The sequence below is a fragment of the Leptosomus discolor genome, chromosome 1 (genome assembly GCF_034619465.1).
Source record: "Leptosomus discolor isolate bLepDis1 chromosome 1, bLepDis1.hap2, whole genome shotgun sequence".
In the NCBI taxonomy this organism is placed as follows: domain Eukaryota; kingdom Metazoa; phylum Chordata; class Aves; order Leptosomiformes; family Leptosomidae; genus Leptosomus; species Leptosomus discolor.
In genome coordinates, this window is record NC_141391.1 from 179,077,185 (window position 1) to 179,090,875 (window position 13,691).

The following is a 13,691-nucleotide window of genomic DNA, read 5'->3' on the forward strand; positions in this document are numbered from 1 at the left end:
ACCCAATCCACAAATCTGTGGATGGCTACTAAAGTCCTGTTTTTCTAGTAAGGATCTTCAGTAATCAAGGTCTTCAGAAGAATAGGGTGTCTTTCTGAGGTGAGTGATATGACAGTAATGTCTGTATCATGAGCAGGAATTTATTAACGATTAAAGACCCAGATATCTCAGTTGTGATTAAAATTAATAGTTATTCAGTGGCAATGCAGCTATCTATACACTTACTACACTATGGTCTACAAAACGTGTAAACTCACTCACACTCCAGTTTCTAGTCAGACAGTTTATTCCCTTTTAATCTGAGTTGCAGTTGAGGTCATCCAGGTCTTAGAGAGCCTGTGCACACTTTTAAACTTGGACATCAGATACAGCTACACAATTCTCAGTTATTCCCAGAGGACCTTTACAATGCACACTCAGACAACGATCCTTAATCTGAAGCAGAAATGCTTTAGTAATCCCTGAATATTGAGAATTATGGCACTAGTGCAAAAAAAAAAGAGTTTTTTGTCCATGTCCTCTTGTATCTTATCAGCATAGGGTGCCATCTTACACACTTCAGTGATGAGCCCATTCAGGATTCAGGGTGTAAGAAGGGCTCAAATACTTTTGGCAAAGTAGTTCCTATTCTGCAAAAGAGTAGGAAATATTGTAAACATTTGTTTTGGTCCTTGAAATCATAGAATCATAGAATCATTTTGGTTGGAAAAGACCTTCAAGATCATCAGGTCCAACCATTAACCTAACACTACCAAGCCCACCACTAAACCATGTCCCTAAGCACCACATCTATATGTCTTTTGAACACCTCCAGGGATGGTGACTCCACCACCTCCCTGGGCAACCTGTTCCAATGCCTAACCGCTCTTTCAATAAAGAAATTTTTCCTAATATCCAATCTAAATCTTCCCTGGTGCAGCTTGAGGCCATTACCTCTTGTCCTGTCATTAGTTACAGAGGAGAAGAGACCGACACCAGCCTCACTCCAACCTCCTTTTAGGTAGTTGTAGAGAGCAATAAGGTTCCCCTGAGCCTCCTTTTCTCCAGACTAAACAACCCCAGTTCCCTTAGCTGCTCCCCATAAGACTTGTTCTCCAGACCCTGCACCAGCTTCGTTGCCCTTCTCTGGACACGCTTCAGCACCTCAATGTCTTTCTTGTAGTGAGGGGCCCAAAACTGCACACAGCATTCGAGGCGCGGCCTCACCAATGCTGAGTATGGAGGCATGATCATTTCCCTACTCCTGCTGGCCACACTATTGCTGATACAGGCCAGGATGCTGTTGGCCTTCTTGGCCACCTGGGCACACTGCTGGCTCATGTTCTGCCGGCTGTCGACCAGCACCCCCAGGCCCTTTTCTGCTGGGCAGCTTTCCAGCCCCTCATCCCCAAGCCTGTAGCGCTGCATGGGGTGGTTGTGACCCAAGTGCAGGACCTGGCACTTGGCCTTGTTGAACCTCATACAATCGACCTTGGCCCATCAATCCCACTTGTCCAGATCCCTCTGCAGAGCCTTCCTACTCTCAAGCAGATCGACACCCCCACTTAATTTTATGTTATCTGCAAACTTACTCAGGGTGCACTCAATCCCCTCATCCAGATCATCAATAAAGTTATTAAACAAGACTGGCCTCAAAACTGAGCCCTAGGGAACACTACTTGTGACCGCTTGCCAACTGGATTTAACTCCATTTACCACAACTCTCTGGGCTCAGCCATCCAGCCAGTTTCTAACCCAGTGAAGAGTACACCTGTCTAAGCCATGAGCTGCCAGCTTGTCCAATAGGGTGCTGTGGGAGACTGTGTCAAATACCTGACTGAAGTCCAGTACACAGACACCAAGGACACAGACTCCCAAAGGAAGAAAGTTTTAAATTCCTACTAATCTTTATAGTGGCATCCACTGGAAAGGTATGTATTTCCTCTCTCACATCACTCATTGAAAGCATGTGGTAAATATGGAAAATATCTCCTTAATCTGTCCTTTGGATGTGTAGTTAGTATATCAAAATAAGTTTGGATTTAATGGCAACTAGGTGGTTTGGGATCAAATACAAGTTTTAGTTGAGAGATTTCAAATGTAGAGAGAAAAGGTTTTTTATTTAAATTGAATCAATAAGGAAGAATTAGAGCACAGAATTATATTCTGCAAATGTGAAACTAATTTAGCCCCATATAGTCCATGAAACCAATTGACTGAGAATCTGGACCACAATGCCATTTCCTATTTCCCAGAAGAACCAGCCATTTGGCATATTGGAGGACTTGTCAGAGTTTCTTAAAGGAGAATAAGGGATAAAATTTTCATGCTCAGAAACTTGACACTGCTATAGATATTGTTGGAAGTTTTTGCTTTTCTTTCCTCATCAGCTAGTGCATGAATGTGTTCTATAAAAAGCATACTGCCTGCATTTCTTAATCCCAAAATTGTAACAGTCCAATAGTCCACACCTCCAATTAACAGACCACAGTTGTTACGAATGAGCTATAACACCCTAAATTCCTAAAAAGAAGGGGAAAATAGAAATACATATAATAGAACTATATATATATATATATACACATCATGTTTGGGTGCTTGAAAATACTTCAAAGTAAGTAGCTCTCCATATTTTCTAGATATACCATGAAAGAAATGTCAGACAATCAAAAAACAATGTCATTTTTATCTTGCACTATCTGAAATAAAGCTATGTAATAAGATAGGACCGGCACGCCTGAGCTGAGGAAGAAAATACATTAGAAAACGCTAGTCTTTGTTTAGAACATATTAAGAACTTGTCCAAGAACACTTAATCCACCCCAAAAAAAGGGAAAAGAAGAACCTTTCATTATAGCCAACTGCACTTACATCTGAATTGTTTAAACTCCTTAGCCCTGCTTTCAAAGTTTTCAAAATACTTGAGGAAGAGAATGGGGGTATGCATTAGATTGCTTTCTCCAAATCCCTCTTTATAAACTATGTCCTTCTCCTTTTGGATACATTTAGCCCGTAGATATTGATGTCCAAGGAGACAGGCTGTCATCTCAGGATCTTCGTCTCACTTGATCCTTTCTTACGCTGCCAGTTTTATCTTTCATTATCCCCTCATGGTCGGCTTAGACATCCTCATATATTTAATACTGTTGAGTCCTCTTGGAAATGTTCACTTCCAGATGGGAGGGCTCTTGAGTCTATAAAGCACTCCTATCTTTCATTCTGTGGTGAGTAGATCGTGATTTGTTTCAGCTGGAGCAAATGGACATACTCCTGCACTCAGATATGTCAAGTTTCCATCTGAGACACTCAATGGATTCTTCCTGGCACTAATTTAAGTAATGCCTGCATTGCTCTTATTAGACAGGTAGCCTTCATACCTATTGCACAGATGAAGAAAGCAAGGCACCACACGATTAAGTATTTACTATAAAGCAGTCATGGAGATTGGACCCCCTGACTCCATGTTTTAACTATTTTCCTCCCATTTTCCTGCCATACAGCATGACGGGGATGAGCTGCACTGAATTCCACACTACTTAAGCAAGAAACAGGGTGGGGCAGAGATTCTCAAAAGTCTCAGAGACCCAGGGAGTAAAATTAATGCTAAAATGGCTGTTTCCATGCTGGCATCAAGAAAACCTGGAGAGTTACAGCACCAAATCCTTCTCCCTCCTGTAGAATCACAGGAGAGGAAGTTAACTTTATCAGCATGGTTCTAGGTCCTTTTTACCTTCATGGTTAGAGGTATGGTTAGCAGAACCCCTGTATACTTTGAAGTCTTCAAACATAAAGCCCCACTGATTTTTGCCTTTAGGTGGGCTTTTCCCCCATCTCAGTGCATCTCCATCATTTGCTTGGACTGTGTCAGAGAACACTTGGACTTTGTGGTGCTGATGGAGATTGTTTTTCTTACCATACACTTGTGTGCAAACTGGAAACGTGTAAGCCTCACTAATTACCCACTAGAGCTGGACAGCTGGAGCAGTGCACCCTTTCATTTCTTTCTAAGAAAGTGAGCTGAGAAGTTACCCTTGCTAGTCATGCACCCAGGAACTGAGTTCTAGCAATTCCATATTTAGTGTTTTCATATCTATTTAGTGTTTTCCACTTAACTCTTTTGATCTGCAAACTCCATTCCCCTATTAAATTTTGCCTTCTTTTCAGTGCTGGTATAGGAAGAACTGGATGTTTTATTGCCACGGCCATTGGTTGTCAGCAGCTGAAGGAAGAGGGAGTTGTAGATGCATTGAGCATTGTCTGCCAGCTTCGAGTGGATCGGTGAGTTCCAAAAGGACCATAAATCAGTCAATGATTCCAAAATGATTCTGAAATCATTACTGAAATGATTCAGTAATGATCAGTAATGATTCAATAATGATTCTGAAAACCTTTTCACGGTTGAATGTTGCTTTACATGAAATGGCTGCCATCACTTTTGCTGACTCTTGCAAAAGCATTAACTGAGTATTCAGGGTAACATTCATATTTAGATCCTGAATAAGGAATATTGTTTTCTGGGTGAAACTGTATGAGACTCCACTGAATGAAATTCTCCGATAGCAACCCTGCAGTTGCTGGGCACTTGGCACTCCTCTTTTCCTCTCCTGGAGCTTTCTGCTGTCTGCAGCACCCCACTAGGACACAACAGACACGGGCAATCTGGAGGCAAGGGATTGTCTTTGAGCCCAAATTGACAGGGACATCCAGGCTTACTCAGTGTGTAGTTTCTTTATGCAGTGGAAAGAGCCAAATCTGGTGCTGTTGGTATTCCCTCAGCTGTGCTGGGGGTCCTTTTGAACTGGGTTAGCAAATTTACTCAGCTTAAGGAATTAGCAAGGCATTTGTTGTGGAATTTTCTTCAGTCAGATCAATTCCCTGATTGCATTCAGAGCTTGGGAGCAGGAACACTGTAAGCCAGCATTGTTGCAGAGTGATTTGTTTTGTGAAACTGTGGCTGAAGAGAGATTTGTGTTGGAAAGGAGGATGTGGTTATTGTGCACAATGGAAGCTGTTGGTTTGGTTATACTTTTCTTATTTATTCTGCTTGGGGAAACAGGATTTTATATAAAGTAAATACAGGAGTGCACTAAGAACAGGGAAGTCTTGTTTCTCTCCTCCTATAGGTACCGGTTCATACAATCTCCTTGCAAGTACCTCAACTGCTTCTGACATGCATTTCTTCTTTAAGTGAAAATAATCCATAAGGGTGCAAATGCTGAAAAAGAGCTTAGGTCAAAAGGACAGTACAGGATTTTTCTGTCCTGAAGAGTTCTGAAAGGCAATGGAACCATGAATTGCAGAAGGGCCAGAATCCCTATAGTTGACCATGTTCATGGATCACCTCCTCTGCCTTCCTCTCCCACACGCCTTCATCGTACTAGAGATTGCAATGCAATTCTTATAGGGCAACATCAGCCACTTGGAGTGTAAAATTCTCCAAGGGGAGTTCCTGACATAAAAATCTCAGCAACAAAAAAGATGGAAGAGCTGAGGGAAAAATGCTTACTCTCTTTTAAATTATCAACCCCAAATTTCCATCACTCTGTTCTGATTATCTGTTCATCTTATTGAAAAAGTTTGGTAGTATTCTTCCCAATTTTATCATTTCTGTTATAAGATAACCTTTTTCATATTGCTTTTACACTCCATTTTAGAGAAGTAGAAGCAAACTCTGGTCTCAGCTACATCATTTTTTATGTCATTATTTCAGCAATAGAAAAAATAATCCAAATTTTCAGCATTATAACTGACAACACAATTTCATTGAGTGTATCTGACTAATGAACTCTTTTACATGTATTAGTATCCTAGATAAACTTGGAAAGAGAATGCAAACCTGACCAAATGTAAACATTCATATCAGCAATGTCAGTGACACAAAGCTTTTTATAAAAATTGTTAGGTCTTGTGATTTACTCATTTCTGTATTTTTTCAAGATTGAGATTATATAAATAGACTCCAGGGGTCTTGCTTAAGGCACCTCAGTTCTCCAGGCATTGCCTGAGACAAAAAGTGTATCTGTGTTTTAATTTTTAAAGCTGTTTTTCTGGGCAAAACTCAGTAACCAAAACCTCTTTTTCTTTTCTTTTCTTTTTCCAATTGGCCATAATGCAGAATAGCTCTCACTCACCTGGCAGAGCTTAGCAGCCCCTAAGACTACGGTAGCCATGGTCAGCCTAACCAGACCATGGGTTCATAAAGTGGCTGAGTGTCACTGTTGCATGGACAAAGCTCGATGAGACCAGCTTCCTTTGATGACCCAGTCCTGCCGCGGTGGTTATTGCAGGTGGTGTGTGAGACAGGGTCATTACACATGGCATGAAGCTGGCAAAAAGTAACCTCCCGCTAGACTTGGCTGTAAGAGCTGGCGCTGGCCACAGCTGTGTCGCGCTTCAGTTACCAGCATGGCCAACATTAGCAATGGGGTATAAATAACCAGGAGCAGAGCAGGAACAGCAATGAAGCTGTCTTCCTCATGATGCTGGCCAGCAGCTGAGCTCCAATTTATTCTTTGTACATCAGAGGGCCCTCACAAAAGAGAAAAAAAAAAGAGAGTTCAGCAGAAAAGGATAGTTTTTTCTGACCACTTGGGAGCCAGAAACCTGCGTAAGAGGGTACACTGGCTATTTCATCCCTGATACCTCATCTCCACTAGGTTCCCAGCCAGGCTTGCTCATGCTCAGAGCTGCACCATCCAAACACAGACCTACAGATGGAATAAACACACTCGATGGTATCCACTTGTGTGTGAACTTTTTGTCATGTGGGTCCACGGCCACATTTCTACCAAAGCGAATCGAGCAATAGGAGGAAAGAGCTGTGCTTGAGGGACTCACAGTGAGCTGTAGTGATTTACCAAAACATTCCCATTGCCCAGCACACTCAGTGAGAACCAAACATGCATCCAGACAAATTGCAGATGGTGGCAAAATGTTATGCTGAAAAGTATTTTAATTAACTGCCTATGTAGTCCCTCTGGAAACATCTAAAATGAGCTCCAACAGGGAATGAGACAGGAGAGAGCTGTTCCTAGGTAAGTTATGTCCAGGTGCCACTTTCTTCTTAGCTGTTCAGTGCAAGTTCAGGGATGAACAAATCCGGCAGTAACTATCTGCGCTGAGCTAACATGAGGAAATGGACCATTCACTCAAAATCTTGACCCAGGATGGAAATACAGCCATGCTGTGTGTGGACACATAGGTCCGTTCAGCCTACATTTTTACCAGTTCATTTTTAATGTTTTGCAACAGAAACAGGAAATGTTTGATGTGAAGCATCTTCAAGACTTACTGTGATATCCAGAAACTTTGCACATTCTTAACCTTAAAGGCACATTCTTGGAATGACATCCGATAACTTTGCTCTTGGCTCCTCAGACAGGATGAAAAGAGTTTCCAGTGTGCGTCAATTCATTGTTTAAGTGTTTTGACTAATCGCCCCAGGCTAAAAAAAAAGTTCCTAAACCCTGCATCACATTCATTGTGGAGCAGTCTGCACCCAGCTAGGGAGCAGCAAGCCAGAGGGCAGGGTAAAGGACCCTTCCCTCCCCCATGGCTGCCTAGGAAGAGCTGGTCATGGTCCCTGAGCCCTCAGGATACCAGGGGCTGTTTATTCTGAGCACCAGCCCAAAACAAGCAGGCCACACTGCCAGCTCCCCTGTGAGCTGCTGGGCTCTGACAGAAAACGAAGGCTGCACACCCAGAGGTGCTGTAGCTGTGCGTACATCCCTTCTGGGGACTAGGGATGTGGAAGGGGAAACCTCCCTCCTCGAGCAGATTTCCTCCTGAAACGCTCTTCCATGCAGCCTTTTGTACAAACTGATGCCTAAGGGTCACAATAATTCCTTGCTATTAAACACGAGCCTTGCACAAGAACATAGGGGAGGAGGACTTGGGGATATTGGTAGATGAAAAATTGGACATAAGCCAGCAATGTGTGCTCGCAGCACAGAAAGCCAATTGTGCCCTGGGCTGCATAAGAAGTGTGGCCAGCAGGTTGAAGGAGGTGATTCTCCCCCTCTACTCTGCTCTGGTGAGACCCCACCTGCAGTACTGCATCCAGTTCTGGGGCCCCCAGCACAAGAAAAACACAGACCTGTTCAAACAGGTCCAGAGGAGGGCCACAGAGATGATCAGGGGGCTGGAGCACCTCCCCTATGAGGACAGGCTGAGAGAGTTGGGGTTGTTCAGCCTGGAGAAGATAAGGCTCCAGGGAGACCTTACAGCGGCCTTCCAGCACTTAAAGGGGGCCTACAGGAAAGATGGGGAGGGACACTTTATCAGGGAATGCAGTGATAGGATGAGGGGTAACAGCTTCAAACTGCAAGAGGGGAGATTTAGATTAGATAAAAGGAAGAAGTTCTTCACCGTGAGGGTGGTGAGGCACTGGAGCAGGTTGCCCAGAGAAGCTGTGGCTGCCCCCTCCCTGGCAGTGTTCAAGGCCAGGCTGGAGGGGGCTTTGAGCAACCTGGTCTAGTGGAAGGTGTCCCTGCCCATGGCAGGGGGGTTGGAACTGGATGGTCTTTAAGGTCCCTTCCAACCCAAACCATTCTGTGATGCTATGGTTCCATGGAACCTGTGTATATTAGCACTGACAAGGCCAAGTTGTCTGAACTCTGTGTAAGACTCAGGTGCCCCTAAGCTGACAGGGATGCACATTGGTTTACACATACAGGGTTCAGAAGCATCATAACATCCCTGTTAAACTTGCTAACATAAGGTAAATGTGGCAGTGCTGGGCTTGGCCCCAGCCAGTCTTATACATGCCCTCTTGGGGATTTTGTATGTTACTTCAGCACCAAAGAGGAAGGAGCAAAGATCACCCCCACAAAAAGCCTAGCACAGCCAAACTTGCTTTAACCTGCCCTTCCTGCCAAGTCCTTCTCCCTGGATACGTTCCCTTCCTCCACTCCTTCCACTCAGCAGATCTAACCTGGGAAGCGCACTCCCTTGGAGAACATCTTGGGGGAACATTGATGGGGGAGACAGGGAGGGAAGCAGGCTGGGAAGAGGCTGAGTGGGCAGGGCAGGACGCAGCAGTGAGGAGGAAGGAAGGAGGCTAGGCAGCACAGAGGACCAGAGCAAAGCCCTCCCATCACATTTAGACTCTTGCTGGATCTCCAGGCAGGGGACAGACACAGAGGAGAGCAGCTAAAGGCAGTAGGCCACCAAGAGTTAAGAATTTGTGGATATCTTTTTTGGCAAAGCTAAGAGGCTGCAGCATTTTGCACCGGATGGGACCGTTTAAGGGTCTGTGATTTAATTCCTAGGAATAGCATATCATAACAGACATGCAACTCACTAAAAGGTGTTCTTCAATCGCCTGAGCTTACTGGAGGAGCACAGACAGTTGGTCACTTGCTTAAAGAAGTAGGTATTATTTTAGTTATGTTTTTCCTGACACAGCCATTTAACCACCCAGTAGCACTGAGGAAAATGAAAGGACCTTAAGGTTGCAGATAATGTTCTCTAATACTAAAGGATAACACTTGTTGAGGCAGTTTTACCTTTTTTCATATATCTTTGTATATCAGTAGACACTTTTGTTGCTAAGTGTCTGAAGGGATCACATGGGAGTTTTGTTGGACCCTCTCCTGCAAGATGCCTGGCTTTGACATTGCTCTGGATCCAAATCCCTCACAAATTTGCCTGTTTCAATGAAGATCTAGCTGAAGCCAAATACAAACACATCTTAATGTCTTCCTTCCCACTAAGGCCATTTAGTCTTTCATCCCCTCGAAGGTAACCAGCTGCTCCAGGGTACACTGAGGTTGAACTGAGGGCTTGGTTCTAGAAGCAGAGTAGGTAGCTTTGAATACCCTGGCAGATAAGATAATAGAAGTGGAATTAAGTAAACTTGAGGCTACACTTCATGAGAATTGAGACCTGGAAGACCTTAGCACTGTCAGAAGAGGCTCGGTTTAATTTCAGGGCTGAATGGTACCACTGTTACTAAATATCACACCAACCTCCTGTGGGACATCATCCGCTTCCTACCACACTGCTGTTGGCACTGGAGATGTGGGACATGATCCTTATACTTAAACCTGAACAGGGGATTGCTATCAGGTGAATGTCTTAAATACAGGCATCTAATCCAAGCTGGCTGTATCTAGTCTTTTTATGGTCGTTAAACTCTTTTGTATTGTTGGTCCTGAAATGAGTCACTGCTGTAAAATTTCTTAGGTGGCTGCTGTTCAGACAGGATGCGTTGTAGGCGTTAGAAAGAGGACAGGAAAAGCTGTTCTTTACGCAGGCGATCTGAGGGTCACCAAAGGTTACGTTTTTAGTAACGGACAAAAATGAAAGGCCAGATTCTGACTACTTTGCTTCATCTGTAGTAGTGCTGCATCCAAGTATCTGGCCTTCCTTGACCAAGTGACTGAGCAAAATTCTCTTTGAATGTGTGGAATTTGAAATGTGGGTTTTAACAATGTAGATGTCAGACGTTTTCCTCTCTAGTTCTTACCCTGACCGAATCGGGAATGGTGGTTCATGCTGGGCATGTGCTGGATGGCGTAAGTCACGAAGAAAGTCCTTCTGCTGAGGCAAATCTCCCACTTACTCAAGCAAACTCTAAGTCAAAAATTGAGAAAAGGGCCTATATTATCTGGTGGTCCTGGGGCTGGCAAGCGCTGGACATACTTGCGTTCTTAAGAAATAAGATTTCATTCCAGTGTGTTTGTTTTTCAGGGGTGGAATGGTTCAGACCAGCGAACAGTATGAATTTGTGCACCATGCACTGAGTCTGTATGAAAGCAGACTTTCTGCAGAAGCTGTCCAGTGAAGCCAGGGAGAGGAAAACCGAATGTCAGTCTCTTGAGGTAATTTGTTTCATTACCTACCAGCAGCTTCTTCAAGGAGTTTACTGCAGTGGGAAGAGCGGCTTCGAGGCCAGCTCCTGAAAGGATTGTGGACGGTTTGGCAAAAGTATAGAGATTGCTGGACCCTTCGTGTATATGAATGTATTGTGAGCTTCCCAAAAATGATTTATAAAGAAGGTACCGTACTGAAACTACACATGGATGTTGCATATATATCTAAAGGTGGGTTTAATTCTGTAATGCTGATATCTGCCATAGGGAATGTATGTATGTGCTACTGCTGCAGTCGGATGGACATTGGAACTTCTACAGAAGAATTGTTTATCAAGTGTATAAATGCTTTAACGTTTGCAAATTGTCTTGTGAATGGACTGTCAACTGTACTGTAAAGTGCTATTACTGATTATGTGGTGAGCTTGTTTCTTGGCCACATAATATTCTTGCTGCTAAAATTGCAAGTGTTCAATTATGGATTAAAAAAAAGAAGATGAGATAATAAAAAAAATTTAAAGTCTTGTTTTTGAAAATATTCAAAAGCAGTTAATATTTTATATGGAAATATATGTTCTTACTATTAACTATTAAACGTGTATTTACTGTAGGTCTTACAGAGCAGTTGCAGAGCACAATGTCTGTTATTCAATGTGTATGTATTTACCCTATACTGTTGATTGTCTTAGAACAAGCTTCCGCTACAGACCCAAATCCAGTGTATTTGTAAATTGTGTAAGTCGTTTTACTTTTAAAAGAAACTTTGTAGCATATATTAAATGGTAAGGATTTTAAATATTTGTCTGTCTTTTATTAATACGGAATTTTTTGCTTATGTTGTTTATCTGCTCTATCTCTTTCCATAAGAGATAGATGCCTTTAGTGATATGGACTGTTCCACAACAGGTTATAAAAGAAAGAAAATGCTGCTATTACAGTTTCCTTTACTGTTCAGTAAGAGATTGTTTTTAAGAGAAATGCGAAGTTGGCATTATGACTTACAGCACTGGGAGGTCTGTTTACAGGGTATAATGAGTTTTTAATGCAGTGATGTTGACTTTGCTTCATACTGCTAATAAATTACACTTGATATAAAATATTTGCTGAAGTCTCTATTCTTGCCTAGAGTCATTAATGCACCACACACTCTTGAACCCCATAAACAGGCACAGCCCAGTACAATTTGGTTAGCCTCCACCATGGCTTCAGACCACTGGAGAACCAATCCAGAGGACACAGGCAACCTCCCACTGACATGAAGCAAGGTGGATCACCTGATGGGAAGGCAAAACCAGCATCACTTGATCCCTCGGGGGAGTTTGCGTAAGACCTGGTGCAGACCTCAGAACTTTGCCTCCTCCTCTTCCCCTTCTTCCTCCTGCCACCCCTCCACCTGGCTTTCAGAACTTGTGGAGTTAGAAGTATCAATATCAAGAGTTTGCTTGATTACATTTAGTTACAAAAAATGTGTGCTTGTTCCCTGGACAATACAGTATATACTCATTCACCACCATTCAGATCACCTGCAGACTTGTAATATTTCACAGGCAACGAATCACACAAAAGTATATTCCCTTTTCTTTTAGTCAGAAGAGATTCAGTATCATCTCTTTTAGTTCCCCAGGTGTTTGAAAACCTCTCTCTCATTTGCTTGTATTTTTCCAAAATAAAGCAACTAGTAAACTCTGAAGAATCATATTAAAGGACAAAGTGGTGTAAAACTCCCGAAAACAATTGAATAGAAGGAAGTGCTCGTCACTGACTTTTTCCCCCTGTGAAGGCACATTTCCTTCCTAGCCTTCGCTTCACTTATCTGAGGTGGGTTTTTTTAAGAGAAGCATGGGGAGTTGCTAGAGGGAAAATGGATTCTTTATTTCACCTCCTGGTTTCTACCTGTCTTGCCTTGACACTCTCAGGTAAGTGTCTTTCCCCACTTCCCCTCCGCTGTATTGCTCTTTCTGCCGCTGAGCAGAGCCCTCCGGCAGAGCTGGTGACTTAGAAAAAACAAGTCATTTCTTTGCTGGGGTTCATACAAGAGGAATGGGGGGCAGGGCCAATGTAGCCCATTCTGTTTAGATTTCTTTCCAAAGGAAAATAAACTGTCCCCTTCTATGCTGGAGATACCTCTTCTGGTTTTTAAGAAGATCTCCTGCTACACAATTTAGGAGCTGAGCTTTGGGACAAGCTCTTTGAAGGGGAGATTCCTTTTCTTTATTCCAATTTTGTGAAACGTCCAGAGCTAGGAGCTTTCTGTGATGGTTAGTTAGAAAATACCTAGGTCTGTAAACACAGGGGGATGACGAAGCTCAACCAAGAGAAATAAATACACATGTTGGGTTTAGCACTTGATAACTAATTAGGCTGGAAATGTTTGAGTAACAGATTTAAAAAAGAGAAAAACCTAAACAATGTGGCAGGGAGGCTGCATTTGAAATAACCAGTTCCGTGTTCTGTAACAAGTATGGATTTTGCATTGGTAACTCTGGGGTTTTTAGATGAATGCATTGTAGTTCTCTTCATTTGAGTGTTTGGTGTTGATCTTTAAGTGTGGTGGCACAAAGAGCTAATCTAACGTGAATTAGGATGGGCACAAAACTAACAGCTAGATACACTGGAGTAAATCCAGTTAAATACAGGTACTTCCTATCAGTAAACAGCCTCCATTCCTGTAATGGCACAGGCACCGAGGCACACAGATTTGGGCATGCCCTCTTATATGTTTTCTTTATAAATGCTATGAGTTATACTAAAACAATTTCCAGGCAGTAAATTATATTGTAAATAGACTGTCGTAAAACTGAAAGAAAAGACTGAGAGCTCATGTAGATCTCTGTATGCTTTCAAGCAGGGGAGGTGGGGTATTTAGAACTGATATTTAAAGTTAAGAGTGCTTGGATT

At 42.8% G+C, this 13,691-nt stretch overlaps 2 protein-coding genes across 3 annotated transcripts in view; both read left to right on the forward strand.

Moving 5' to 3' along the window:
• PTPRR (protein tyrosine phosphatase receptor type R) overlaps positions 1–10,765 on the forward strand; it is a 152,232-nt gene extending 141,467 nt beyond the window's left edge. Inside the window, exons 13-14 of the mRNA XM_086461953.1 lie at positions 4,144–4,257; positions 10,672–10,765. Of these exons, the coding sequence (XP_086318079.1) occupies positions 4,144–4,257; positions 10,672–10,765 (208 nt within the window). The remainder of the gene's footprint in view (positions 1–4,143; positions 4,258–10,671) is intronic.
• A 1,889-nt stretch (positions 10,766–12,654) lies between these two features.
• The window catches only part of PTPRB (protein tyrosine phosphatase receptor type B), a 61,526-nt gene continuing 60,489 nt past the window's right edge, over positions 12,655–13,691 (forward strand). For both annotated transcript variants that reach the window (XM_086471770.1, XM_086471764.1), the window contains exon 1: positions 12,655–12,709. In XM_086471770.1, coding sequence (XP_086327896.1) covers positions 12,655–12,709 — 55 coding nt within the window. The remainder of the gene's footprint in view (positions 12,710–13,691) is intronic.